Raw genomic sequence first — 16,036 nt, 5'->3', positions numbered from 1 at the left:
AACAAAACACATTTACTTCTACCCTTGTGCGAGACCTTACTTCAACAAGTCAACGAGTAACTCTTCAGCCCACTATTTAAATAAATATATGTTTGTTTATTTAATGGGTTCTCCTTGTTTGTCTACTTTAGACATGGTGATAGACAGCATGGTGGCGTCAGGCCAGCTCAAGGACGACCTGCGAGCGAAGGTGCGAGAAGCCATGTTGAAGAAACACCACCATCAGAACGAGAGAAAGCTCAGTAATCGCATCCCTCTGGTGCGCTCCTTTGCTGACATAGGCAAGAAACATTCTGACCCATTCTTGCTTGAAAGAAATGGTGAGATCTTACATTGCACTCACTTTTCTTCTTCCTCCATTATTACATTTCACAGAAGTATTTCTAAATATGCAATATTTATATCCTGCAACGTGTGCATAGAAGGTGGATGGTAAAAGTGAGTACCATCTAGAGATCGATAAGTAGTGGACAAAAGCTCCCACCATAGTGAAAGAGAAATATGGGTGCTTATCATAGTCTGTATGGCTTGCTTGGTTTGAATTACTGACTGCTTTCACGTTGTATTGATTCCCAGAAAATTATGCTTTTCATGTTTGAACTTGTGCATGGCTGCAGTGGTGTACATTGTTATAAGATTGTGATCAAAATGAGGTCTCATTGATTGTTGGTGATGGTAACAGCTGTAGTGTAGATGAATGCTGTGAGCCAAGTGTGTGAACTACGTAGGGTTTGCAATGGGAGCTTGCCTCCAAGTAGTTGCATTGCTATTGCATTATCTGGCATGCAAGCTGAAGATGTGCCTAACAAGTCACACGATCGAGCTTGACTGAGACAGGTTTTTGGGCCTTGTGGACACCCCTCCCTTTGTCATGGAATCATTTGTGCTGTGTCTTGCACTAAACCATTTGTTGCTCACTTGATGCATGAACCTCTCTAACATTTGTTCTTGCTTCGCGCACTTTCTGACTGGCTCCTTCAAATACCACACCCTTTTGATGCACTTCAACTTCATATGTTTTTCCTTATCTGCTCTACCCTTCTTCCTTCTTCTCCTTTCCCTGCTTTCTTTCTCCTTTTTGCCATTGTGCCCTCTATTAGGAGAGGGCCTGTCCTCTTCGCGTCTGTCCCTCCACAAGCCAGGAGCACCCTCTTCTGCTTCCAACCTGGTGCAAAGACAAGAGTCCCGAGTTTCCATTCTACTCAACCACCTCCTGCCCTCCTCTTCGTCCAACACGGGACGCTCCCCAGGTCCCTCTCCGCTCACCACCCCTCAAAGTACTCCTGCTTTGTTTAGACACGCTTCGCCCAGCCCCCCGTGCACCCATGGAGCAGGCTTTGGCTCTCATAGCATCCCAGAGGTAGTGATATCGCCTCCCAACGATGATGACCCACCAAATTCTGCAGAGGAAGAGGCAGCATCCCCGCAGCTCAGCTGGCAATCATCCTGTGCATCCCAGGGGCTTGAGCAGCTGCCCTTAGAAGGCAATTATCTGTGTAGCTTGCTAGTGTGAGTCACAGCTTGAACAGAAATTACTAGGACTAGCATGAAAGCTCTGTGTGGCCATCTCACCTTCACCCACATTCCAAAGCATCCTTGCTACTACTGTCAGTACTGTGCAAAAAGTCTTTGGTCACAATTACATTTGAAGAGTTTATTTGCAAAACTCTGCTTTATACTCTTTATTTGTTGTAAAGCTATAGCAATTAAGTGTGGACAATTTGTGTTTTGGTTGTCCACCTTATGCTAGGAAGCCAGTTACTACCATGTTGTGGTGGATGGGTCTTTATGTATCATAGTACTAGATAGTACTTTATTGATTCCTTCAGGAGTGTTCCCTCAGGAAAATGTATGAGTAGATACAATTATTATTCTGGCAATTGTATAGTTCTAATGATGTCCTACTGACTGATACTAGCTTCTGCATCTGCCCTTTTATCCCTATACTCCCCTTTCTACCCCACTGTTTAAATATGTGAGAATGGCTGCAAAAAAGTCATTAAATCAAAGCGAGTGGAGGTTCAAGATTTTTCTCACAGTACTGTTCATGTCATGGCTCTACTTCCTCTAATTTCCTACAACCCTCCTAATCTCTACTTATATGCTTCAACTCCCCCTCTTTGCCATCCAAACCTCTATGTCCCTATGCACCTTTTCAAAGCATTCCTCAGTGTCTTCCTTGATAAAATACAGTATGTTCATCACCCTTTGGCAGAGGCGTCATTGCTGCCTTCTGAAAATGCTTTGGTTATTCATGTTATGTTGCAGTGAAGGAAATATTTCAAGTGAACAGTATAAGGTTTATTTTAACAGCGAGAATAGCAAGAAAACACATTGAAGTCATAAATTATTAATTATTATAAGTTTTACGATAAAAAAATGGCCCTAATGTGTATTTATTGGTGATTGCTATTGTCAGTGTAACAATATCTACACGAGGTCTGACCAATGTAAGTCTATGAGCAAGAACTGATGAAGCCTACTTGGATGAGCGGCGAAACGTCTTCTCAGACAAACCAAACAGTCCAGTTGCGATTGATTGAATGCCCTGAGATGACAATGATCTGGATGAATGAGAACATTCATAGACAATATCAATACGATATTTTAACTGTTTCCCTCACCTATTTATTACATACAATTTGTAGAGCAAAACAAAGTCAATAGTACAAAATAAAGAAACAAAATCAAAAATGGCCGTCTACTACTCACGGAAATTCTTTGAGTTTTGCTCTCAAAGTCCTTCTGTGTCCAAGGACTTGTTGCCCAATTTTAACAAACATTAACAAAAGTGACAAAAAATCAATTTGTGAAAATAAAAATATTGATCTAATTACTCTGGTATCAATTATATACAGATACTATACTTTGTATCGACACATTAGATTTATGAATCGATTTGCCCACCCTTTAATTGTTGTGTTCGCCTGGCCAAAACACACCAACAGAGAACAACAGTTTGTTATAATATCCTCTCTGTAGACTACAGGTGTCAAACTCAAAGCCAGTGGGCCAAATCTTTGCCCGCTACGTCATTTTACGTGGTCCTGCCGCATTATTTTCTGTGGCACGCCACGTAATTTTCGGTGGCCTGGAGCGTTATTTTCTGTAGTCTGCCGCATCATTTAATGTGGCCCACCGTATCATTTTATGTGATATGCTGCATTGCTTTATGTGGCCCGCCACATCTTTTAATGGGATATACTGCTAGGGCTGCACGATTGACATCGAGGTTTTAATTAGTGCGATTATGTAACCACATGAGGTGGAGGTTTCTTTTCCTTCGCCGGCATTTTAGTGACAGCCATGTTCGCCAATCAGAATTGTTGAGCCCCGCGTTTATTCGTCTCTCGCTTCAAACAGGTCGAAAGACGTCTCACTCTGTGTATCGCTCTCAGCATCTAGCGCATTTTTTTTTTAACAGTACAATTAACTGAACACAGTGAGCTCTCTTTTCAGTCATTCACAAAAGGTGTCAGTGGGCGGAGAGCAAGACGGCTGGTTTACACACACCGGAAGCACAGACGGACATTCTCCCTACTCGCAACTTGCCGCAAAGTAACAGAAATTAGGAGGAAATAATATGATTACAAAGCCAAATGCACTGTTGTGGTTATATTTCTGCTTCAAATCGGGTGGTAGTATGAGCCCATCAACACGAACGGATGAGCGAGAATGCTGTGATCACGTGATGGCAAAAAAAAATACAAGGCCCAAACTAGTTTGTCCAACTGGGGTAAAATGCACTTTTAAGATGTTCAATATGTTTACAATTTTCTTACAGAAATAAGTCCATTTTATTTTTTTGTTTATTTATTTCGGATAACCTACCTTCCAATTACAGTATAATGGTAAAATTTTACAATAATGAGAAAAACAAAAGTTTATATTATTTTGAATGGTTACTTGTAGGGATGAGAATTCATAAGATAAGTTCCTATTCCCTTTCGATTCTGCTTAACGATTCGGTTATTTAACGGTTCCCTTATCGATTCTTATTTGGAAACAAAGATGGATCAGCATAAATGTTGTTTAGTTTAGAGCTAACATTGCCTTACAAAGCCAACAGTGAGATCTTAAAGAGGCACATAGCATAGAAAAAAACTTTTGAAAATACATTTTTTTTTATAAATTCTGTAGAATTAAACAAAATAAAACATGTGTAAATTACACAAGAATGTAACATTTGAAAAACTAATGAATCTTTGTCATGGACCTAGAAAATATACAGTGCAACAGTTTGTTTAGATTTATAAGGTGAAACTGATATGATGTAGGCTCATAACATGCAATACAAGATATTTCAAAATGTATTTTGATATAATGTTGATGTTTATTGCATACAGCTTATGAAAACCTTGAATTGAAAATCTCAGAAAATGTGGTGTACTGTAAAGTTAAAGTTAAAGTACCAATGATTGTCACACACACACTAGGTGTGGCGAAATTATTCTCTGCATTTAACCCATCACCCTTGATCACCCCCTGGGAGGTGAGGGGAGCAGTGGGCAGCAGCGATGGCCGTGCCCGGGAATAATTTTTTGGTGATTTAAACCGTAAGCCATTATCCTCAAATGTATATTAAATAAAGGCTTGACATATCTCACTTTGCATGTAATGAGTTAATATCAACTGTTAGTTTCACATTTTAAGTTAATTGCTGACATGAATGCTACACAATATTCTAATTCCATGAGTTCCACCTGTATAATATAATGACTGAGAGAAAATGTGGTTGGAGGAAAACATGCAACTTTTCTCTGACTACAATTGAACATTCAACCACCGAAGGCAAATTTAGTCACTTTAACCATGTTTGCTATTTATGTATTATGTCAAGTAAGTTCAGCAACCCTTCTAAACCATTTGTATTACACACATGCTTACCACAGTATCATTTTCACATGGTGTAGTCTTCCTCAACACTTATTATTATACCAGCTCCCTCAATCTCCTCTACTAACCGACATCACGTGCTGCTCCTGCTGAAGCAGCAGCATCACAGCAAACATCTCTGATTTTTTTTTTTTGTTGCTTCTAGCAGCCTGTGTTGCTAGAGCAATTCTTTTCTTTTCACTTAATTTTTCTGCACCACCTTGTCGTTGTGTCTGCAGTGGCATGTCACATGAGTTACTGTTACCAAGGCAGGTCACAGCAGAAAATCCATAGAACCAAAAAAACGTCAGCCCATTATTGATCTGCCCACAGTAAAATCTCCAGGTATTCTTGATGACCAGTCCACCACTAGTTACAAGTTATAATGTATTTGATTCTCAATTAAAACATGACTTGGTTCTTGGTAAGGAAACCCTTGTGGGCAAGTTCGATGTTTCTTGTAGTTGGTCACCAGGATTGCGTACATCTCAGAAGGGATCATTCAATTGCATACTGGCAAACTTCAGGTGGACCTGCGCATGTCTTCTTAAGCAGGAGGATCTTTCACTGCGGGATCTCTATCCCTTACGGTGTGTTACCAAGGTTTTTTTTTTTTTTAGAGAGAATGCGGTACTAACTCCCTTGAGAACTCCCGTGAGGGGTTGACTGTTGGCTTCCTTAATTTTTGTAATCAATGGGCCAACTATTTATTTTTCACCAAATTTTTTCCTGGAGGGACAGAAATAACTTGATATAGGTCACAATTCTTGCTATAGTACTAATTTTAATTGAATAAAAAAATAATGTAAAAATGTTAACATTTTTTATACTGGTATATTCTCTCTCGCTGAGAAAGTAAACCTTCCCTAAAATATGGGCTGTTCATCTCTTTGTAAGAGGCTAAATTTACAAAAGCAACAATCAGTACATAAATTAATCTTTATAATTACCTAAATGTTTGTTTGTTTGTTAATCATAATTTTAAATTAAGTTATTAAATGTGTCATTACTTTATTTAATGTACAATTACAGGTAATTAACCATTTAAATAACTAATACTATTTATTCAATTGATTTAATAATTTCATGATTAATGATTTCATGATTAAATAAATGTTTTCCCAATTTAATTAATTCATGATTTATTTAAATAATTCATTAACCTGTTTACGCACTTCATGAATTTATTTTGTCGGTCAAACTCACCCATTAAAGTCAATGGGCGGGGCTAACAGGAATCTAGTTAATTCCGCCCTTTCAGACCAAAATAGAGCTGCAATCATCCGCTTCTTTGATCGAACTTCCATTGACAAGTGGAAGTGCCGGGAAACCAATCAGGTGTTAGGAACGGCCCACTGACTTTGACAGATAAAATACATTCATGAAATGCTGCCATGCAGGTTCATGAAATAATTAAATAAATCATTATCTAATAAATAAATATTAAAATAGTGTATTAAATGATTAAATATATAAATGTACTTTTACATTGAATAAATTAATGACACATTCAATAACACAATGTGTTATTCTAGTTATGATTAATTAATGACACATTTAAGTAATTCAGTATTTATGTATTCAATTATTTTTCACCCATTTGACCCTCCATATGTTTAAATTAGCATGCAGCATGTTTTAAGTTAATATATTGGTAGTGCAGCGTATACTGTAACTGTACCTGGTAACATTTGATATATACTTCAGGATAAAAAAAATTATAAATAATGTTTCTGTCACTTTAGCTTTATTATGGCTGTAGAGATGTTGACAAATCGCATTTGCTGTTGCCTGCCACGTGAACGCAAACTGTTGCGTAAAAGAGGGAGCAAGTGTGTTCTTTGAGCATCATTATCTCAAACAACTGTTGATTATTCCCCAGGCTGCTCAAAAGAAGCCAAATTTGGAAAACATGTCATTCTGATTTTATAGGTACTTTAGGGCCTCTGTGACTTTATTTATTTATTTATTTATTACAAGCTGGTTGGAACTTGGAAATATTGTCTACTATTGAAGTGATAGACTTGGTACATCCATATCTGTGTATTGTATTATGTAGAATGAGAAGCAACATTTCTCATACTTTTTAGTTCAGTTCAGTTTTTAGTGTGAACATGCTTGATTACCTTTCATTCAGAGTATCTGCACTTATAACGGACATTGCATCATGTTGTACCATGCACATTCTCTTCATCAGCTCTTAAATTGTTCTATGACAACATTCCTTTACCCAGTCAAAGTTTGAAGTTGGCATGATGTGTGCAAACATAGCTTGGCATGAACATGAGAGCAGATTGGCTTCCATGGTCCTTTACGAGCAATCTCGATACCGCCAAGGGAGACTTTTATTTCCTCCTCGTCGGTTTATTATTAGACAGTGTTTGCGTGCGTAGATGTGTTCTCGGCACGTGCTGGGAATGGCTCCATATCAAAGTGTGGGACATTTAGAACTGGCTATCACTTGTTGAACCTGCGAGGTTGTTTGAAAGGGTCATCTTATTATAGCTGCTAAGCTACTGTAATTGTACCCCCTTTTCAAGTTGGATGTATATTTGTTTCTTTCACAAGAGTCAAGTGGCTTGACTTAAGCGTGGAGGTTACCTCACTTGAATGAGATTATCAAGCTGTAATCATTAGTCTAATTAGTGTGCCCTGCTGAATGTTGAAATCCTTAAATAGCTAGTAACAAGTTCCTGTGCGTTTAGCAGAGACTAGTAATTGAGTCTGTGGCAGGTTACATTAGTCGACAGTTTGATTTTGTAACATGAGTGTTGCTAATATAAGAGGTCTATTTATGAGCTCTGTTCCAACGATGGCAATTTTCATTAATACCCAAATTTAGTGTTAGTGGGAACTTATGCAGTACCTAAATTACTACCCAAGTCACTCACACTGTACACAGAAAACGGGAAGGACATGCATACAACACCGTAACAAAAAGATCAAGAAAATGATTTAAATGAAACTGTAATGAAAAACAGAAGGTCTTACTTTTATCCCAGTGGTTGTCTTGCACCCTTGAAGGGAGGGAGGGAGAGGCAAGCTTATTTGGACAAAGATGTGTCAATAATGAGACCACTACACTGCTTTGTTGTAACTTTGAATTTCCTAGTTGCATATCCTTTCATATGTTCAAGGATCTTTATCCTTGATGATGGTCGCGGCCTTTGAATGTTTGATTGTGCCAGCATTGATTGGCATTTCTAGACTTTCTGAGCACATCTAATTTCACATCACTTTTCACTTTCCCTTTCTTTGATGCACTGCCATTAGAGGAGTCTGATGGAGTGCTTACAGAACCATGAAAAATAACACAAGGATTGCCCGTAAAACTTTTTGAGCATTGTATAATATTTAAAAAATATGTTATGGCGTATATACAGTGCGTGTTTACATGTTCCTTGTAATCGCATTCATCACACAGTCATATTCCGAATAAACAATATATGTATATCTATTTTTATAAGATAAACCAAGTTTTTCTTTTAGCAGTCAGTCATACAATTTCAGTTATGTCTCTTGCACCAACATCTGCTGCGTCATCACTGTTGAAAAGGATGTTGTAGGTGGGCATTCCAGGGTTTAGCCTTCCTGAATGAAGATCTTTAGCGGATGCAACCTAGGCTAATCCCTCTCTTATTTCTAGAGGCTTTGTCAGGTATGTGAGCAATCAGGATCCCGTTCACTGGCCACATCTCCCAAGCATCTACATACCGGTACTTTAGTTCTGGGCACATTACAAGGGTATGAACTGTATGTTGGCAGAAATGACACATTTACTCGAAGTACATTTGAATTGGCCATGGATGACTTTGATGTTAGTTTTTATGACTGGTATGTGTTGATGTAGTTGTCTGTAAATAGAGCAGAAATAATAATAATGGGTAAAAGAACGGTTACTAAGTCACACACAGAATAGTATTTTTATTCTGTGGTTTAAATGCATGATATCATTTCATATTCCATTAATACCCACATGTTGGAGACCACAGTTCTAGCATTTCCTGTGTCTGCCTAATACGTGTTTTTTTTTTAATCTTCAAATACTAAAGGTCATGTTTTTTTGCAGAAAGAAATATGATTCAAAATATTTTTTTCATAGTTTTGAATATGCTACAATTTTTTCATTTTTGTCTTATATTTGGAATGACATATTTCAATACCATTTTTTTAACAGTTACTTGTTAACCGAACCGAGCAGTGGAGAGTAAAGCTGTGATTTGTAAATATTTCAGGTGCGCATGGGACTCGCTTTGTAAGCCCCAGTTCTACGGATGCATTCTGCTCGGATTTTGGATCAACATTTGCAGTAAAATTTACTTTTGTAACGCACGGATTAAGTCCAGCTGCAGTAACGCTTCCTTTCTCTTTTTATCTACCATAGTTCGCTCGTGACAAATTAAGTTAACAAGCTAAAATAGTCAACGAGAGTTGTGGTTCCTCACAGAATTGACGTCACATGCTTAACCCTAATGAAAAGCTATAAAAGCAGGGATGTCCAAAGTGTGCAGCCCAGGGGCCATTTGTGGCAAAAATGGAAAAATAGAGCAAAAGGCGCAATGTAACAAGAAAACGATGACATTTTGATACGAGTATCTATAAAAAACATGTTCTCTTCAAATACATTTGCATATACACATATAAAAGTGGGTGTGGAGTAGTCATCAAATTTCTTCAAGGTTATGGAGATCTGGCAACCCATGTTAATGTAAGGTCTGGACAGGGTTTAAATGAGCTTTCAGTATTGAGTATGTATGAGATGTGGGGTTTATGTGTTTAATAGGAAACATTGTCAATCAGTAAAATTAATAATGAAATACCATAGAAAGAAAAGCTGTGAATTGTATTTTATAATACATTTCCAAATTGACTGGTGTGCCAGACCTATCCTCACAATGCCTCAAGTTTGATTACCTGTGTATGCTCCTCTTCTTTCTCAGGACCACTGGTGCATCCGAGCTCGGTTCCAAATTACCTGGACGGTGATAAGGCAGTGGAGCGGCGGCCTTCCAAAGTTGGGGTCAGTAGAGAAAGCAGCAGTGTCGACTTCAGCAAGGTAACCTAACCATAGTGCTGAGCACAGACACAATGGGTGGGCCCATGACTACATGACTGGACTCCCATAGGCATTGTGTTTCACTTTCTTTAATTACGGGTAACATCTAAATTGTCCTTTTGGGCTCAGAAACTCATGCAGTCATCACTCTGCCTGTCAAGGAAATCCAAGTAAAAGTCTTAAGTTTTGAAAATGTTCTGCTTTGCATGGTCTCCATCTCAGCATTTCTATTCCTCCTCCACAAAGCTGGAAAGCTTGCTTACAAGCTGCCATTAGTGGTTTATAAAACCACCCGTTATGTCCGCCAAAAAAACCCTGCACTGTTTATGAGTCATAGTGTACAAAAAAGGATGAAGGCACAGACTCGGTCGGATCTGTTAAGCATTCCACACAGGACATATTTAAGTGCCATGATAGGAAAAGCGTCACAGCTTTGGACAATCTTTGCTCAGTACTCTGTAGGTGTTGATCTACAACTCTATCAGAAGAAGTTGGGTTACAAAACATTAAAGAAAGCTGTGATTTTTCGTTTACTTTACCAGTAACTGTCAATTCTATCAGCACATGTAATATGCTAATTACAATATCCGCTCGTTCAGCATTTAAACAGCCTAGGGCACTGTATAGGGAAATATGTGTATATATGTACTGTACATTTTGCCAGCATCCAGAAAAAACAAGTCAAATGCAGCTAATTTGTATATATTCATGTATTTGTTAGTTAGTCTCGGTCACTCAATCAAAGCAGCTTTTTATTTTTTTAATTTGTATTTTAATGAAACATATTGTCCCAACTTTTTCTGATTTTAAAGTTGTAGATATTAGCTCTCCTCTTCATCTACCTAACTATCTGCTGCTCACCCTAACACCCCACTAATTTCACAGTTCTACGTCAATTGTATCAATTAGCATATCCGAATCATTAGTATTGTTGGTTTCATTTGTTTCAGGTGGACATGAATTTCATGAAAAAGATTCCCCCCGGTGCCGAAGCGTCCAATGTTCTGGTGGGAGAGGTGGATTTCTTGGAGAAACCCATAATTGCCTTTGTTCGCCTGTCCCCTGCGGTTCTTATCACTGGCCTTACTGAGGTTCCAGTGCCCACAAGGTATGAATAATACATTACCACATAATCAACACGATTGTCTTTATTTTTAGTTTTTGGCATTTTTACTCACGGAATGTTTTTTGTTAGCCAGCATTAATATTTTCTGTAACTGACCAAGTTGTTTACCTTTACTTTTAAGTTATTTTGTATATTAAGGAACAGCTGAACCCATGCACACATACATATTTGTAAAGTATATATTTTTATAATAGATATTTGTATGTACATTTTTGTCTAATATCAACACACTGTTTTGGAAATCCTTATGTTTAACTGCAGATAAATTTACAGTATATAATCAAATTTAGTGTTTACAAAATGTTTTATTCTGATTAATAACACTTCTCAATTTTGATTAATCACCATAAATCACTTCCTTGCATAATTTAAAATGAACAAAAAACTGATAATTTGTAACAAATGCAATTTTATTGTCAACATGTCAGAACATGTCAAATGTTTCATTTGAATAAATACCATCTATTTGCTAAAACAATGGTAACTGTTTTATCTGAATCCTCATCAGGGTTTCTTCTGAAGCGAAATTTGCCACCAAGCACACTAATCGGAGTCTCCTCGCTCATCTTTGCACTGGCATTGACTTGATCACTGACTGTATAACAACCAGGTTTAGACTCTATTTAATCACCTATAATAGACCTATTATACACCTCCATCCATCCATCCATTTTCTACCGCTTATTCCCTTCGGGGTTGCGGGGGGCGCTGGAGCCTATCTCAGCAACACCTATGAAATATAAATTAAAACGTTGTCCAGTTGATGGAATTGTAATCCTATTTGGACAGTGAAGTAGTTTATCTGATTTAGTAAATAGAGTCAATTGCTATACAAGTATACTCACCGAGTCCTTCTTGTGAACACTCTGCCCGTGGACGGTGTGAGGCCAGTAGCGCCGCCTTTTAGGTTTCAATTTGCGTTTAAGGCCCCTTATCCCCCTTGATTAATTCACATTTATACATTATTAAGGCGATCATTTTTTTGTGATTAATCTCATGCGCTAACTTTGACAGCCCTACCTTTAAGTTATTGTAACTGAATTGTTGTTAATGTATTTCTATTTTACTACTTCTTACATTTTTGTCCTTATTTTTGAAATTATATTTCTTATTTGTCCTTAACACTACACATGCTTTAACCGTTCTTTCTTTTTTAAACACCTGATGATCTATGTTTTTGAGCACCTTCCTTTTGTGAACAACATGTAAACGATATGTTGTGAATAAATAATCAGTCATAGATATGGAGAAGGGGTAATATTACTTAAAATTTGATCTTCCTACTCCTTTTCAGACTTGAACCACTTAATGTTCCTTGATCTAACCTGTATGTCTGAAACAAATAAACCATGCCATACCAATAATATACAGTACTGTATACAGTAATGGTTAGGCAGATGTACTTTTCCTTTTTATCTGATATTCATTATTTTCAGACATGATTGGATTATAGATTCAACATAGAACAGAAGCCTTTACCATGCATATCTTAAAAACATGTAATTTCTTTATTTTTAATTTTTTTTTACAATGCTTATGTGTTTTGCCCAAAGGTTTCTGTTCCTGCTTTTGGGTCCTCATGGAAAGGGTCCTCAGTACCATGAGATTGGCAGATCCATGGCCACTCTGATGACAGATGAGGTGCTTTTATGTATAAAATACAAGATCAAAAACTTATATTAGGGCTGCACGATTTTAAGGGAAAAAAATGCAATTTTTCTCTCCAAAATTACGATTGCAAATCGATTTGCGATTTTTATATCGTATACATATAAATGCATAAAACTGTGAAAATAACTAGTGAAGGGAGACATGTTACTTTTAGACTCTCAACAAACATTTTATTGTCTCAAGGTGCCACACAGAACAACATGCAGCTTCAGAAATATTTGGCATTATGCAGACAGACTCAGTGCTTTTGTCTATATCGTGCCCTTAAACTGAAGAAATAACCAATAATAACTGTACAGTGTTTCTAATGTAATGTTTATCATTATATATAATAATAATAATGCAAGTAACCATTTAAAAGGATATCATTTGTTATTTCGCATTACTGTAGAATTATTTGCCATTGTACTGTAATTGAAAGGTAAATAATGTTTAGCTGTCCGTAAGTAAAAAATAAAATGGACTCTAATTTCTGTAAGCAAAACATTAACTTTAATAAATATTGAAATAAAAATCAACTTTGGGTTTTCGCTAGTTCATCTGTATTGACAGGCTCATATTGCCCATATGGGTTGAAGATTAAATATTTCCACAACAGGACATTTGGCTTTGCAATCATATTTTCCCCTTTCAATTTTTGTTACTTTGTGGAACTTCTCACAAATGAGTCGCAAATAGGGAGGCAATGTCTGTGCTTCCTGTGTGTAAAGGCAAGCGGTTTTGCTCCCGGCCCACCAAAACAAAGATTATGAATAACTGAAAAGAGGGCTCACTCTGTTCAGTTAATTCTACTGTTAAATAAGCACGCTCAGTGCTAAGGGACACAGCCGTGTGTAGAGAGTGTATGGCCAACTCGGTTTCAGAGTTGGTCCCCAACATGGCATCTTGTAGTCACGTGAGGGGCTTTTGACCAATCAGACTATGGCCAGACGATCTCTTACACGATTGGTCGAAAGCCCTTCACGGTCTACAGGCCGCCATGTCAGACACCAACCCGTAAACCGAGTTGGCCATACTCTCTCTATACACGGCTGTGCTGAGGGCGATGCAGAGAGTGAGACCTCTTTCTCCTTGTTTGAAATGGGAGACGAAGACAACAAACACACACGGACATAGCAATTTATCAAAGCCGGCAAAGTATTTTGGCTTTATTTTTGTCTATTGTTCGATTGATTGACTTATCGGCCCAGGCCTAGTCCCCATTAAAACTTTTTCCATGGAGCAAGTGGTGTTTGTTTTTAGCATACTGGCTTGCTGCACTGCAGCGCACACAAACCTACTGTTTTTTTTAAACACTTGATTGGCCAGGAGGCAAAGAACGGCATGCTCAACAATTCTAATTGGCGAACATGTCTGTCACTCAAATTCCGGTGACGGCGGAGAAAAAAAACCCTTTTCTTTTTGCGGTTATTTATCGCACTAATTAAAACCTTGATGTGGATTCGGTGTCGATTAATTGTGCAGCCCTAACTTCTATTTACTGCACAACTAATAAGGCTGGTTTGGACTTCATGGGGCTTTTAGCTTCATTATTTGATTTGCAGTGGTACCTCGGTCTTAGTTATTCATCTGTTCCAAAGAGTTCATCCAAAATGTAATTTTACAAACACTGAATAATTTTTTTTACCATCAGAAATATTGTGAAACCAATAAATATGTTTCACACACCCACACTACCTTTCTCTGGTGACAGTAATGATCTTTCCTCAGGTTCACCTACAGAAACCTTGTTTCGACTTTTCTTTCTCGACATCAAGGGTGCCTAGACTTTTTGCCTCAAGGGCCAATTTGAAAATATGCCAATGGGTTGCGATTTTAAACATACAGCAGGACCACGAGTAAGGATTTTAGCCCAATACAGTATAAAGTATTAGATAGCAGGCATCGCTTTGTTCCATATATGGCAACTAGTTAGCCTCGTGGTCATGCAATCAATTGATTGTGTGAGCTTGAAAGAGGTCGGTATTGATATGTATTAAATTTGAGGCTGGCATTGCAACCGTCTATGGCCACATGGTGACTTTTTTCACAGCTGTACTTAATTTAAAAAAGCACAGAGCCTTGTGTAACTGTTAGTTACGAATAACTACAAAGTCATCCAGTAATTATGCCTTATAGAAGCGACAGCTGGAGATGAATGACTTCCTGGTGGGGGGTGGATAGCAGGCTTACGGGCACGTTCTGTAATAAAAACAGGTTACAAACACAGTTAAGCTGTTAAATAACGCTACAAGAATGAGTCCCAACATGTGGGATTTTTAATTTGGGCCCTCAAATCCTCAGAATGATACGCAAACACAGTAGATTGTTTGGCCATACGATAACCAGGAGTGCAGGACAACCAAAACATATTATTGGAAATCATTTTCATCGAAAATCAAAGTACCACATAAGTCCTTAATGTAAACAAATTGCCATATTTTCACTAATAAAATCTTCATTTTGTAGATTTTCCATGACGTGGCATACAAGGCCAAAGACCGAACCGACCTTCTCTCTGGGATTGACGAGTTCCTTGATCAGGTGACTGTCCTCCCTCCTGGAGAGTGGGACCCCACGATCCGGATTGACCCTCCAAAAAATGTACCATCTCAGGTGAGATTTTTTCTACATGAAGTTCCTCTTATGGATGTTTTGTTGGGTAAACAATACCATGGGCTCACTTCCAATGGGCTGGTTTAATTTTTTATTTACCTGATTAGCCTTTTGTTTTCCTTTAGTTGGCAAGCGTGCCAAAGTACAACACCGTTGTATGTAAAGTGTTTGGCTAGTTCAATGTGACATTTTTACAGAACGTGTGCGTAGCTTTTATCAGTCATCACGCTTTGATCACTAAGCATCCATCCATCCATTTTCTACCGCTTGTCCTTCTTGGGGTTGCGGTGGGCTGGAGACTATGCCAGCTGCACTCGGGCGGAATCAATTGGTTGTGAATCAGGAAGGCAATTGGTTGGGAATATAATATAATATTTGGAGCATTTTACATATGTTCAATGGTTTTGTTATATTACCGTATACTCTTTAGTCACCATTTGCTCTTTGTGGATTTAATGTGTTCCTATATATCATAGTTAACCTTATGTGACTTTATAGTCGTGAATTACTCTGACCTGCAGCTGAAGAGGAAAAGGCCATCCCATCCTAATGGCACCACATCTCCAGGTGGAGAACATGAAAACGAAGGGGACCACTATGCAGGACCAGAGCTTCAGAGGACTGGCAGGCAAGTCGAGTACTTTTCTGGGGAACATTCTTATTTATGGTTATGGTTAAAGTTTATTTCGAACATGTACAGATATACAGATACA

General features: G+C 37.9%; 1 protein-coding gene across 7 annotated transcripts in view; it reads left to right on the top strand.

Moving 5' to 3' along the window:
- Nucleotides 1–16,036, top strand: part of LOC133621019 (sodium bicarbonate cotransporter 3-like) — a 91,247-nt gene that overhangs the window by 53,746 nt on the left and 21,465 nt on the right. For 3 of the 7 annotated variants that reach the window (XM_061982792.1, XM_061982786.1, XM_061982788.1), the window contains exons 6-11: nucleotides 132–320; nucleotides 9,816–9,931; nucleotides 10,882–11,039; nucleotides 12,611–12,698; nucleotides 15,177–15,323; nucleotides 15,845–15,951. In XM_061982792.1, coding sequence (XP_061838776.1) covers nucleotides 132–320; nucleotides 9,816–9,931; nucleotides 10,882–11,039; nucleotides 12,611–12,698; nucleotides 15,177–15,323; nucleotides 15,845–15,951 — 805 coding nt within the window. Of the gene's footprint in view, nucleotides 1–131; nucleotides 321–1,100; nucleotides 1,485–9,815; nucleotides 9,932–10,881; nucleotides 11,040–12,610; nucleotides 12,699–15,176; nucleotides 15,324–15,844; nucleotides 15,952–16,036 lie in introns of all 7 variants that reach the window. The other 4 variants (XM_061982793.1, XM_061982791.1, XM_061982790.1 and 1 more) reach the window with 4 other exon arrangements.

Source organism: Nerophis lumbriciformis, linkage group LG21 (assembly GCF_033978685.3).
Source record: "Nerophis lumbriciformis linkage group LG21, RoL_Nlum_v2.1, whole genome shotgun sequence".
Lineage (NCBI taxonomy): Eukaryota > Metazoa > Chordata > Actinopteri > Syngnathiformes > Syngnathidae > Nerophis > Nerophis lumbriciformis.
This window is presented reverse-complemented; position numbering and strand designations above follow the sequence as displayed.